Genomic DNA, 14,848 nt, shown 5'->3' with positions numbered 1-14,848 from the left:
AATTCAAGTAGTAACACTTTAAGCTGACAATGAGCACTTTTTTCCCTTAAAAAAACCATTTATTCCTTAAGTAATTCATCAGGTAAACGTGAACAACATCTTAGGTATCACCAGTTATCATTTAGAAGCGTCAACTTCTGTGTTTTCCACTGGAAAACCATTCACTTCACACAAACCTAAAGCACAAGGCATGCAAAAACCCACAGCGCAGCAGGAGAAGTGTGGCTGCTTTGGACTCATCCCACAACTCCCAAAGGGCACTCAGGAGCAGCTTAACACTTCAGCCCTGACTGTCCACAAAGCATGACAGATCCCCCACATCAGACCAGGCCATACTAATGTCTTTTTTTTTTTTTAACCCCTTCTATAAGAAAACCTGTGAGGACAAGAAACATGAATATAAACACAAAGGCTTTCCTGTGGCATATTGATTTAATTAAAGTAAAAGCATCACCTCGTTAGAGATTCGCCGCTGGTCAATATACGCCATGAATTGTGAGCTGAGGCTGTCTGAGTCCACGCACTTGGGTTGCCTCACTTCTTCCTCCTCCTCTTCTGTGGCACAGCTATCAATATAGTCGATCTGATCGAGATCGTGTTCCACTTGACATACACACACAAAGGAAACACCCATCATTAGCTGACCAAAAGAAGGAGAATAAACAACACAAGAACAGTGCCAGGAACTGAGGTCCTACTGGCTTCCTTCCGTCTGGGAAGTTCAGACTCAAAGGTGTTGGATCCTGCCTGGCCCACTAATGTTGCTAAACACCAGATTCTGAAGTAACAATAAAATTCATGATTTTCAGAAGGCAGTGAGAAACAAAACACAGTTCTGAACTGTTGGCTATGGATACTACAACAGTAACCAATATTAACCATATAACTTTCTCAACGCTAAAAAGCATCTACCAACTAACAGGTTGTGCAATCATCTGTGTACATGATGAGTTTATCTTGTTTCTAACTCATCTCCTTCAGACAAATAAGGACGGATATGACATAGCTCTCCTATGTTTACTATTGCAACAACAAAGCAGAGGAGCACGACCAAGTTATCTGGATGCAAATGCAATGATTACAAAAAACAGTGAGTGGAAATAATGGAACATGCTACAGAAAGCATCAAAACCCTCGAAAACAAAATACCACAGAAGTCTTATTTGACATACATGGAATGTGCATTCTGCCCAGGAATTCTGAGTCATGACACTGAGTAAACTAGTTTAGTCAAAAATCCAGTGCAGAGGATGCAAAGAAAGCACAAGCTCCTTTTCTGAGCACCAGAGCTCTCCTATCCCTTTTAACTCTCCCCAAACTTGCACTAGACTCAGACATTCTTTTCCTACTCCCCCGCCTCTTTCCTGCTTGCCTAAAACAAACCTCTCTTTGCCCCACCACACAATCTAGCAACTGTTACTGCCAAAGCCACCTCCTCTGCTGCTACACCCATCCAGAACAGCATTCCTATATATTTTGGCTTCATTTTACCTTCATCTCAGTTTCAAATCCTAAAATAAACAAAAAAAAACCCACCGCCAACAAGAAACAACAAAAAAAAACCCAACACCAAACAAAAAACCATCCCACACTCGAAGATACCCAACAAAAGCCACACCATACACCACAACAACCTTCTTTCCAGCCTTGATTACTAAATGTTAATAATAATATTACAGTAGAAGGTGAAATACATTAGCAGCAGTGTTAGAAAGCTAATAGGGATCTCCTGAGCCACTGGTAGTTATACACTGAGACTTGTACCCCCCTCCGGTACTCCTGATGTGAACTGACAGTGCTCCACCTTAAAGACTAATGAGGAATTTCAAATGCTTGGTGTACGAAACCCAAAGAGCAAAATCAAGTTAAGTCTCAGAGGTGCAGCTGGCAGCACTACCTGTTATTAAGGCTGCCCACGGCTTCCCTTAACATCATGTTTTCAATTCTTCTAATTCTTGCCAGAATTTAACTGCAAGACTAAAAAAACAAGGTAGCCAAAGCTGAATACAAAGAGGAGGAAAGAAGAGATGGATGAGGAAGATGAAAACTACTGGGAAAAGACTCAGATAGGGTACATGAGCTGGAATCCTTAGGGGAAATGGAAAACAGAAGAAAACTTAATCAGTATATGTGGTAGTGAGTGAAAAGTAGAGGGAATGACTTAAAAAAACAGATGTGGAAGAATGCTAAAACTGGTCACAGTAACAAAAAGAGGACTGAACTCTAAGCCAGCGGTAGCAGATTACTGCCAGTTAGAATGGATGAAGACTGCGAAGATCAAGAAACACAAGAAGCACTGTCATCTATGGAACAAAAGGAAAAGTGCCACTCTAAGACTGCAGGACAACAAACTGGGGCCTAAAAACATGATCATGCTTATAAGTACCTGTCCCTCTAAGCTGGCTCACATGGTTGGATTAAGACTCAAGATTCTTGAGCAAGACACATCTACTGCTTGATTCCTGCTTTATCAGGAATTCCCTGACAAAACAGCTCATCCTGTTGTGAAAGCAGTGGACACAGAGCACAGACCATTCACTGCTGCTGTAACTTCTCCCTCAAGTAGCTCAAGCAGCAAAACCTTATGGTTTTACTCTAATAATGACAACAACAATAAATACTGTTAGCCAAAGATCGCCATTTACCTCCACCATTGGTTACAACTGTGCTCCCTCGGTTTTCTTGGTACTGATTTTCTCTTCGCAGTCTCTGCTCTTTAGTGATTTCTGCCACACGTAAAGGGAGGTCTGAGAACTCATCTGTTGGCTTCAGAAAACAAATGAAGAAGCATTTTACGTCACCTAATGAATATGCCTCCTGATGTACACTTATCAGTTTTCTCTCCCATCCAACACGGCACCCAACAAATGCAAATTTGCAATACTTACTTCATTCCCTGACCATCTTTTGTCTCCACTGTCCACGCTATTGAAGCCAGAATCAAGTGCTCCATATGGACGACTGGAATAAAGTTCCTCATGGCTGTCAAAGACAATGTTTTAGACACAGTAATATAAACACCACTGAAAATATGTCAGCTATTACAGCTATTCAAGGCAAACTACTTTCTGTGCCATAATTCTCTAGCTCAGAAGCTGCACAGTAAGCAGGACATCTCAAATACTTCATAACATAATAAATAGAGAAGTACAGTTTTTCTCTGCAGAATCTGACTGTCAATGACACGTCTCGATGAGGGCATCAGCCATGTGTCTGTATGACAATACGTACAGCCAAAAGGCCACACAGTTCTCAAAAGTTCGGGACTCAGAAATGCCAGAATTCAGCAGCACAGCCATCACAGATGTCAGGCCTGGCAACTGCTGCAGATCGTTGTAGCAGAGAGACAATGGGACTTGTCTGACCCGCTGCAGATGGCATTTCACAATGGCCCAACTGTCCTACTGGCACTCACCGCCCCAGGGAGAACTGCAGCAGTAATTACTACACAATACACATGGAAGAACGAACTTGGGGAAGCTAATTGCTTCACCCGTCATAACCAAACTGCAGGCTGTCTTCTCACTGGTGCTGCTCTCAAGTTGCTGCTCCCTTAATATCTCTCTTTCAGGAAATACTTATTTTTAAATGATTCTTGTTGCAATTATTTAGGCAGCAGCACATGCAAACATGGGACTTCTATAGCTTTAATGCCCTTTTTTCACATTCCTACCCTGGGCTGGCTGCATTTTCAAATAGACACAAGAAAAGCAAGAAAGTTACAGGAGGAATGGAGAGCTACAGATGAGAAATATCAGGCTACATATCTTCTGTGCATCTGCAGATGGACACCAGAAGATGAGCTCTGGGACCTGCTTGGTGTGCGAGTTAAATAAAAGAAGGTTCACTTCTATAGCTGGTATCTCAGCAGAAAGCTTAGCTGCACAGTAAAACTTTAGCAAGAAATAAGGGGGAAAAAACAACTCCTGCTTGGGGTGGCAAGTAAAAAAGACAAGATTGCCCATTGCAATTAATTTGAGACACTGACAGCAGAACAACGCTTTTATGCTAGCAGCCCACAGAACATAAATAACAGAGATAAAATATTGCTTGTCGAGGGGGAAGAAAAAAATCTGTTTGCCATATATTTCCACTTTAAAGGCACTGAAAGAATCTTCTGAGAACCCTGACCTAATGTGAACTATTACACTGAACTGAAGGGAACCAAGTGGCTACTTGGTTACATCTCAAACACGGAAAAGCCCTTTGATACATATTTTCATCTTTTTTTACAGTCAGAATTCCAAGCTATGACTAAAATGCATTAATCCTTGTGTCAGAAAAGCAATTAATAAAAACTTTAATAGTAACCCATAGTTACGGACAGCAAGCACTGAGCATGCAGGCCCATTTATTTGGGAATTTCTTGTTCAAAAATAAAATATGTCAGAGCGATCACAACACTTTACATTTTAGAGCCCCTTCTTGTCAGGAATAGGATGGTACCCCTTGCACTGTGTACAGCACTATCTGCAACAGCTTACAGGCTAGGAAAGCGAGTAACGCTCATAAAATACTCATGCTGATCTCACACAGAAGAATAAGTTACGGTGCTCAGTGCTGCTGAGATCGCCGTCAGTCCCTCGTGCAAACCCTGCTTCAGAAACCTGACTCATAATGATTTATTGTGAGGCCCTCTGGTTTGTTTTATTGCTGCTAAGACAGCAGTACATCCTTTAGCAACTCACTTCTCCACACATTATTACCATCATCCGAGGTGACTAAGGTAATTCTTACATACAGTTTCATACTTCACTGACTCCCTTTCTTCTGCTTCATGTAACAGAAATAAATCTTAACTCTTGCTTTTCTCCAGACATCTTCAAACTCAGCAGCTGATACAGCTGACTGTTCCAGTATTTGCGTTACAATACTCAGCAATACTGCCAAGTGAAAGCCTGCCAAGAATAACAGTTTGCTAATGGGGTGGAGATCAGCCTTGACACCTGCAGCTGGAGCACAGCAGTTATAAAGTTCTGTACAAAGGGTTACAAATCACATCAGGGTACACTTCAGTGAGTATGTAAAAAATATTGAGATTTTATAAAGTGAACACCTGTCAACATGACAGCACACCCTCTGTACTACAAAGATGCCAACATGTTCCTCTTCCTGTACATTAACTCTAACTTCACCTCTTAGATGTTATCTCCAAGGTCGCCTTCTGAACTACTCTTCGCTTCTTACAAAGCATTACCTTGCTACAATGTACCATGATATAACACAGCTGATGTCCTTCAAACCACCTCCAGCAATGAGAGTGCCAAATAACAATCATCCTAGGATCTACTTAGTCTTCTTTTTTTCCTTTTCTTTTTAATTCAGATGGCTGACAAAGCTTTTCTATCTGGCATCAAAACCAGAAACATGGATGGTGCAAAACTTACCAAGATCCAAATCCCATTGGTCTTCTATCATAATCAGGCAAATCTGGAGCTATCTTGCACGCTTCTATGTTCAGATACTTAAATATGTGAATTTTTCCTTTTATACATATCTACAAAATAAGAAAAGAAAGTATAACTTTATAATGCATCTTCAAGATAATCAACAGAGCTTTAATCTTCAGTCAAGAGTAACAAATGAGCACATTCATGCCAACCAATGCATTTTTCCTTCTAATCTTGCTGCACTTTACTGAAACTGTGTCATCAGATGCCCGTGAGACAACTGGAAGCGCTCTTCCAAGTACATCTGGTCTGCATGCAACCCTGTCAGCTGGATGCTAAAATCTCAGCACACAAATAAGATATAACCATGTGCAACTACTGGAATTTATAACCCTGGCATAAGAACAGATGCATCCCACCCATGCCCAGCTTCGAATGGCAGTGGCAGGCCGCCAAAGCAAGCTCAAATGTGATGTGAATGAAGCCAGCCACGGCTTCTTTGCTTTCTAAAGGGAAGCAAAATCTTGAGGCAAAACCTTATGGAGATGACAGGTTTCAGCAAGTGCCACTCTTGATTCAGAAGCAGCAGCTTACAGTAGAACCTGTAATTCTCAACGGCTTATACATTAAAAAAGGAATTAGTCACTAACCATATTGCAGTCTCTAGTTCAAAGGCCAATCGGAGCTCTTCTGCTAAGTGAATCAGCACACAGCAGTGCTGAGACCTCAGCCAAAACTTTGACATTTGAGCGGCACAAAACCAGCTTTGCCTAATAGAGCTTCCTCTCTCATACACCCTTCCTAAATCTACAGCCATCTGAAATCTCCTGCTAATATTAGCACAGTGCTAACAGGGGAATTTTTCATATAAAGCCACAAGTGAGACTAATGCGATAAATAAAAGAAAAATGGATTTTTCCAGCCGGGCTGAATGTTTGACACTTTCAGAAAAGAAGTTATTTGAAGCGCTCTTGCTCTTAAGTAAAGGTTCTAACACAATCCTTCAGCTTTTTGTTCCACCCTTTTTAATTGAACTAGTCATCTGATTCCCCAGCCGCAGTTTACCTGTGCAGGGGGTGACTGGAGAGGGTTGTTCTCTAACATGATGGTTTGCAGATGTCTGAGGTTCCTATAACAAACTGGGATTGTTGTTATTTTATTGCAGGAGAAATCTAATCGAATCAAAGGCAGCTCAGCGAGCTCTGGAAGTAGAAAATAAGTATTTAATTTAGCAGATTCAGAAGTACATAAAATTCCATGCATCTATTTTACGAATAATTAAATGTATCTGCTACTGGTACTCACAGGAATAAAAAGACATTAAAATACAGAAGTGCTTCAAGTTTCAGCTGCTACAGCTGACAGTCTTAATCTCACCTTCAGGTAAATGCACCAAATGATTTCTTCTGACATTTAGGTCCCGTAAGGATTCCAAATTGCCGATCTGTGGAGGTATTGTCTGTATTTCATTACAGCTCACATCCTACAAAGCACGAGTAAAGAGTTAGTGCCCTCTGCACTGACATAGCAGGAGATACTAAGGCAGAGACAAACCCTTTTTAGGCCAAAAGCAGATTTAAGTCGCTACTGCACACAAGTGACTGGTTTACCATCACAAAGTTCTCAGCAGAATGAGAAACAGAATATTCATCATGCACATCCCCAGAGAGCATCTTAATGACTGAGCAGTTTTCATCAGCTTATCTGAAGCACATCTGAACCTCTTAAACATATCAAATTAAATTGATTTAATTAACTTAATTAAATCCCTTAAATTAAAGATTAAGTAGTGATAGTTAAAAAATAACTGTATACTCACGAGCTCTGTCAGCTGTCTGAGCTGTCCAATTTCTTCAGGTATGGAGACCAGCTTATTATTACTCGCTATCAGAACCTTTAGTGGTAGACTACAGAGGTGTACTGGCAACGTTGAAAGTTGGTTTCGACTTTTTGGACAGAAAGAAAACCAGATCATCAGAACTGCCATGAGAAGCCACCTCTCGTCTTAACACACAAAAAGCACACACTGTTTTGTTTATCAACTCAGTTTCTGTATAATTATTGTAAAATGAGTTGCATAAAGTCTTCACATTTCCTTGAAGCAGCATTGCTTTATCCAGCTGTGGCTGAGCACGCTCTGAATATCAAGTACCAAGTGTGTCTTGATGCTTTTGAACTTGGTGTTGGGGAACACAACATTTCTGGGACCTTTTAGGTGCTGCTGAAAACTTGCCACCCAAAAGCCAGCAAAGAGGCAGCACTGCAGGTGAGTGTATAATAAACGCCACAGATAAAGTCACTTAGACACTTGATTAGAAATATACTTGAAATATTCAGCACATCACATGGATCGAGAATCTTGGTACGATGAATTTGGCTGCTCCAAAATCCAATCTGTACCTTTCACAACACACTACTATTAAAGCAAATAGGGGGTCATATGATGAGACTGTGACCTCAGATGAGAATCACGCAGGATAAGAATGATTTTAAAAGGGAAAAAAGACTCTCCTTCAAAACAAAACGCAGCACAGAGCTATTGCATTCCATCAGCATTCAGGTACCCAGATCTGAATTTCATGGCCTATCCAACAATATTCTTTCAGTTCACATACCTGTATTTCCCATGGACCTCACTGGAACTTCCTCTGTAAGTACCTTATACTGGAATTAGCTTCCTTCTTCATACTTCACTTCTACAAGCTCCAGCTTAATCCCTATATTCCCTAATCCACCCCCCCAAAGGAGGGTGAGGCTGGTTCAGGCTGCTTTGTTTCAAATGCATACAGTATAACAATGCGATAATGACACACCATGTCTATTATTTATGGGAGCACTCAAACTTGTCAGCTTAGAGTAGTGATGCTGAAGCAAAAATTTTAAGGCAGTTGTTACCTGATATTTAGAAACGTTAAAGACTGTAAGTTCAAAACAGCCTCTGGGATGTATCGAATGCAGTTCTGGTACAAATTAAGGCTCTCGAGGGAAACGAAGTGACATGCTTCTGCTGGAAGCTCCGACAGTCTGTTCCGTGACAAATCTGAAGGGGAAGAAAAAAGACCCTTTCTGAGAAGTTATCTTCAACTTCCCAAGGGCAAGTATTACCTGCCCTTATCCGTCACATCATGGCAAGCACTGGACAGGATTCCATTCTGCCATCCTGCCTGCACAATTTTCAAGATTATGAAGGGATTTTCATTTCACAAGGGAAATAAATCAACATATTTCAAAATCTGATAGTGACAATGAGAGAGGCAGATGCAACATTCCTTTCATAGCCACGCTTTCACATCCCAAACTGCCTGAAGCTTAAGGGAGGTAGTTTACGACACTGAGAGACCAGCTTCAGATCCCTGTTCCAGGATACATTATGGATTTACAGATCTTCTATATTGTATAGATCATTATGGATTTACAGATCTTCTATAGCGTATATCCTCTGTACAGAGTGAGTGATGCTGCAATGAAAAACAAACCAAAACGAGGTTTCAACCAGAGACCACAAGTACTCTTCTCCCAGCCTCCTGTTAGGTACCCTGTTGCATTCTGTTAGGTACCCCATTGCATTGAAATCTCAGCTTCTAATCTAGTCTAGAATACACAAGGCAGTGTAACGACTCCACCAAGGAAATGCAGAGCATGCAGCACCATCACACCCTGTGTTCCATGGAGAGGGCATTCCTGCTTCACACAGATCCCAGCAGAACCCTGCCACCCAACCACGCAATGCAAGGATTTCAATCCCCTGCAAGCAGCAAGATTTGCTATTTCTTTGTGATCCAACATTTCCTGCTGGGCAGGAGAAAAACTTTAATCAAAACTACCATTAAATGTGGTAGTTTTCTGGCAGAGAAGGCACAAAGAAATGCACTGCACCGCTTTGGAAAAGGTTTAACCACAAACATGATAAATCTCTGTAGCTTTTGCTTTCACTTTATCATACCAAAGAATGTTTGAGACAGAGTGTTTACACGCTGGTCTGCTGTCCAGACTCCCACAGCTGGACACTAACCATGAGTCAGTATTTCTAAAGAAATGACTCCCTACAAAATAAGACACCAAAGCCATCAGCAGCAATGACTGAGCTCTGCCAGCCTCCCCTCAATCTACAGCACAGATGAAATCAGAGCTGAGTTTTGAGGCAGCGATGCAGTCACATTCACTCAAATTGGGTCCGACCTATTACGAGTCTGGCTGGTAACTGCAGCATTTTTACTCACACCACACTCACAACATCTTCCAAGGGTTAAAGCAACCATTAACAGAAATCTGCTTTAAAAAAAAACAACAACCTCTCCTAGCCTGCTAAAAAAGGATGTGTTTCCTTGAAGGCAACGTCAGGAGGAATTTTGGCAAAGGGGGAACATTCTTTGGAACGAAGCTCTTAGTGAGAGATGAGAAAGAAGACGGCCATAGCAGCAGCTGGGGATGGTGGGCTCTGTGCTGAGTCCAGCTGCAGGTGTGTGGCTGCAGTGATGGATGCAGTGGGGCTGGTGGCTGCTGTCCCATGTGAGCCTGGCTGAGAAGGCTCAGAGGGCAAGAACATTTCTCTTTTCCCTAACACTATGAAGCATGTGTTTTAACTTAGAAGCACTCTCATGGTTTTCCTTTTATACTAGAAGAATGTAAGATTTATTAGCCTACGGACAAAATAGATTTTAATATAAATAATTACAGAGGCCAACCAATGACTGGGACTGACAGCCAGAAAAAGGTGGAATCAACCACTTGAGGAGGACAGAGGACAGCTGTTCAAGGGCAACATTCACAACCTGGGATCCCCATCTGCAGGGATGTGTTCCTTTACATACACAAACCCCGCAGTCTCCCAGCAATAAAGTCTGTTCCCACCAACAGCTTCACACAAAGCAACGAAGCAGCTGATGTAATCTGGCAGATATGGAAAGCAGCTCCTTTACATCTGCAGCTCCCTGGAAATGAACTGTGTTTGTTATGGGCATCTTTAGATAACGTCACTAAGCATTGGAAACGCTGGAATCCTCAGAGCTTCATTGCACACTCAGTGGATTTCCTGCCCCAGGGATGATTTTACCTCTTCCTGTCCCACTGTGATGCGACACCATCACTTTCGTCACACTCCAATTTCAAACAAACCTCAGAAATGTCACCTCACAACTTTACCATCTACCTGCTGATCCTGACAAACCCCAGCTCTTCCCTACCGTTTTCCTAGGCACCTTAAGATAAACCTCTTGTGATCCTGTTAAGTCAAGGCAAAACAAGGTGCCACTTACTCACTGCCCAGGCACAACAAAGAGTATTCTCACCTTTGTCATATTTCCAGTCCTGTGATGAAATACAGTCCCCAACTTCGAGCATCAATTTCCAACATAAGATAAATACACGATGCAGTTGTCTGTATGTGATTACTGGCTAACAGGCACAAGTGAGAGGCTCTAATCCCTGCAGGGAACTGAGACTTCCCAATATCAACACACTTTGGCTGCTTCTCCTCTAGCTGTGTCTCTGCAGCAGGCCAATCAGCAGCCTAGACAAACCAAACTGACGTCAGGCCTTATTTACTTCTGTTTCAATGCACACTGTGGCTTCGCAGTCAGCCAATGTAACCCAGCTCTGTGACAGAAGGGAAGCATTCCTCATTGGCCATGCGTTATCATCCCCTCTGCCATACCAGTGTTGCTGATGGTACAACCACACAGCCAGTTGGATCTCATTACTGTGAGCAAATCTTGTGATAAGAACGAAACCACAAATAATCTCAGCCCTTTGGAGGCATGATCTGATTCATGGTGCAGCCATGTAAGCTCTAACACATCAATACCAGGGAGATGATGAGACAGTGTGGCTGCATGTGCAAGGAAGAGAAGAGACCATGACTGGTGGCAGCCGCCAGGATCAGACCAGCTGGTTTATAGTAACCACAGACCTGCACTTTTCTGCTTCTTTACCATACAAGCTACTAACAAACTTGAGTTTGCTTCAGAGTAACCAGGATGGGGCTGTGCCCAGGGATCCATCCCCAAGGTTTCTCCTTACTATACGTACTTGGTGACACTGCATAGCATTTTGAGGAAGGCACGTGGTGGAGCAAATTGAGAACTTCAGGAATGAGATGCCGCTGCTTCTCAGATGAGTAGGGAGAAGAATTCAGAGCCTTCAGATGGGAGCCATGCTGAAAGAAGTCAGAAGAGCCGGCAGCTGGGCCTTGTGACCGCTCAGCAGATAATAGGACAGTACAGGCAGAAAATGAACTGTGACTGTATGTGCTGCTACAGCACTGATGTTGCAAATGAAATGGAACCGTATATCCATGTTTGAAAATAAGGATTAATTCTAACCCCTTCCTATGCAGCTGGATACTTATAAAGCTTTTACATATACATACAACACATTTTTACCCTCCACTCCCTTGTGATCTTCTATCTTCCAGTAACTTCACTCAATTTCCTCACTAATTCAGGCATCCAGCCAACAGAACAGTCATGCTTCTCTTTTACACAACCCTAAAATATCAAGTCAAACAAACAAATATAAGTGAAAGTAGCAACCCAATGTTGCAAGATATGTAATACTGAGGAAATGAACCAGGGTCTCCAGCTCACCAACCCCTGTTAAAATGGGGAAGTTCTGTTCATTGCTAGCTAGCTGCACTGCACAATCTTCTTTTTTTGCATAAAATGTGTATATATATATATATATATATACACACACAGTATTTATTTCCAGGAAAAGCAGCCTTTGGACTCTGCCTACAAAGTAAGGCAGCATGCACTCCCTCATTGATAAACCTGGATCAAAGGAGGCACATTTGGCTTGGCCCTAATCTACTCTCTGTTGACTTTACCTAAAGAAAGAAAGAAAAGCCACCAGTGTGGCCAAACCTTTCATGCCATTCTAAGCAGAGCAGCACCAAATGATGTCTGAAAGCCTTGGAAATGCTCACTCTGGGATCCACTCCTATTAGTGTTAAACTATCACTTCTTTAGGACATTCCTCACAATGTCCCTCCCCTTCACTCTAAGCTACTGATGCTGCAATGCTTGCACACGAGCATTTCCCAACCCACACTATGCAAGAAAACTGTCAAGTTAGCTCATACTATTTTTATGCTGCTTAAACTGTTCTTGTATATGTTGCCTGAAGCTGACTTGGAAGGATCTATCTGAACTGCATCTCCAGCAGAAGCATGAGGTGAGCAGCTCTTACCTGCACACTGCCAAGCAAGCAGGAGCCCAGCCTTTGTGAAAAAGCTTGGAAGGTGTGTTCAGTAGAAATTATCTAAGCAGACACGACTTGGAATCACATCACAGTTCTCATGACCTACACATTCTATTTTCTTTCATACAGCTTTTCCAGGGAAAAAAAAGGACACAACAAATATACGATAAATATTAGCTCCCACAGTTCATGATTAGACTGTGGCATCTAACATGGTATCTAGAGTCAGTTGTATAAAATCCACAGACAACACTCAGTTATTCAAAGATAGGGGTAAGGGAGCAAAGCACATGGAGAGAGCAAACCCATGGATTAATAGAAACCACTTCTTACTTCTATTTTTTCCCCCCCCCGCATGCAATGTAAGTCAAATGATACATCCAAGTCAGCAATAGGTGGATGGTGCATGATAAAGTTTTAGATACAAACGCACTTATGCCTTCTGTGGAGAATTAGAAACAAATCAGCTCAAACCTGAACTGAAAACTCACAAGTCTTACAAATCCAAGAGAGTAATTTCCCAATTATGTTCAGAGAAAGCCAAGCAATTCTATAAAACGTTATGCCTGTTGTTATGCACTTCTGCAAAGCTCTTTATGGAGTGCCTCCACGTTCATGGTATTTAGCTGCAGCTCCATCACACTATGCAGTAAAGTCACCAAATGCCTTGTTACCACTGCAGACACCGATCTGCCTTCAGCAGGATGGTATTTCATTGAGGAGGAAAGTCAATAAAGCCCTACCAGTCAAAAGTCCTGTGTTCTTTTAATGACTCCTTGAGGCCATCTCTCATGCTGACATCATTCCTAACAAAAAAAAGCCTGTTATGCTTTACACAAGCAGTGCTGCAACGTTCAATAGGACAATTATAGCCAGGATTCCTGAAAAGGAGCTGGAGACTTACCAAGTCATCTGCATGATACGAGCCATCTCCGAGTCAAGAAATTAAACAAGGGTATAGGATACGTATGGAAAGTATCCCGTATCAGAGAGAGCAGCCAAACAGGGGGGATAAATGACAGCGACTGTCAAAACATATGTTCATAATATAAAATACATTTTCAATCTGGAAGCCATAAAAGTCATCTCCAGTTGAAAACACATCACAGAGGCATTGGTAAAGATCAAGGATCACAGAATTGGTGGTCACCATTTCATACACCTCTATTCGAAAGGCCAAACATGATGAAAAAAAGGAGCAAGGAGTTCAAAAATGAACATTACCATCTCACATTCATATTCTGAATCAACTTGTGCATGACTTTTCCTTCCAAAATGAAACCTTATGAATCTCTCGCAGCAAAGATAACCAAGCAGTCTGACTACAACTGAAAATAAGTTTTTCAAAGCGAAACCCCAACCAATCCCAGCTTAACAGCCCGCTGCTTTCCTATGAGTCAGCCATGCAAATCACTCTCAAGCTGCAGCAGTCACTGCTGTTTTTGGCCGGTCCACATGGAAGGGGTGGCTCCTTCTGAAAGGCTGCAGACAGTGTGTGTGACAGCTGCACCTACAGCGGCTCAGTGCTGAAGGAGGAGCAGGAGGAAGAGAATGAAAGGCTCTTGTTGAAAACCCTTGGTAACTCTTGGTCAAACACAACAGCAGCCAGGGGAGCCGTGAAGAACGTCTGCCCCCAACCCACTTACAGCATCTTTGGGTCCAAAAGGAATATCCAACTAAAATCAACCCCAAAATAAAGGAATTTCAAAGCAAACAGCATATAAAAGCATTGAAAATAGAGCTACACCCATTGCTAGATTGCAAGACATGCAGTCCATGTGCATAGCAAGGAGAATGCCAATGAACTGCATGGGAGGGGTTATATGTTTTCTCTAATTGGCCACACCATGCAATTTTGGTGGTGTTTTTCTTTTTTAATTGAAGAAAATACATGATAAAAGCAGAACATTAAGAGATTAATTTGGCTCCAGTATAAAAGTGGAAGTGATGTGCAACGAGAAAGCTGTGAGTAGCAAAATGTGAGTCAAGCAGGGAACGTGAAATTTATACACAAACTGTGCTGAAGTATTAACAATGGTGGCCCTATATCAGCAGTACTTGTCCTACACTGACAGTAACACTGATCTCTTGGTGCTCCATGATAAGGTGGCAAAGCATCCCAAGTCTGCATCTCTGAGTTTCTACAGTCCATACTTCTAACAGAAGTAAAACCAAACAGAAACACACGATGCCATTCGCATTTTAAACTCCATTCAGCTCCTCATCTCTGATGATGCTGCATGTCAGACGTGGGCTGA

General features: G+C 42.0%; 1 protein-coding gene across 18 annotated transcripts in view; it reads right to left on the bottom strand.

The window, feature by feature from the left end:
- LRCH3 (leucine rich repeats and calponin homology domain containing 3) overlaps positions 1-14,848 on the bottom strand; it is a 42,790-nt gene that overhangs the window by 23,041 nt on the left and 4,901 nt on the right. For all 18 annotated transcript variants that reach the window (XM_015871758.2, XM_015871761.2, XM_032446518.1 and 15 more), the window contains exons 2-9: positions 8,286-8,430; positions 7,210-7,336; positions 6,768-6,873; positions 6,456-6,592; positions 5,388-5,497; positions 2,889-2,982; positions 2,646-2,766; positions 455-603 (exon numbers count right to left, since the gene is read on the bottom strand). In XM_015871758.2, the coding sequence (XP_015727244.1) occupies positions 455-603; positions 2,646-2,766; positions 2,889-2,982; positions 5,388-5,497; positions 6,456-6,592; positions 6,768-6,873; positions 7,210-7,336; positions 8,286-8,430 (989 nt within the window). The remainder of the gene's footprint in view (positions 1-454; positions 604-2,645; positions 2,767-2,888; positions 2,983-5,387; positions 5,498-6,455; positions 6,593-6,767; positions 6,874-7,209; positions 7,337-8,285; positions 8,431-14,848) is intronic.

This window comes from Coturnix japonica, chromosome 9, assembly GCF_001577835.2.
Source record: "Coturnix japonica isolate 7356 chromosome 9, Coturnix japonica 2.1, whole genome shotgun sequence".
NCBI classification, from domain to species: Eukaryota; Metazoa; Chordata; class Aves; order Galliformes; family Phasianidae; genus Coturnix; species Coturnix japonica.
This window is presented reverse-complemented; position numbering and strand designations above follow the sequence as displayed.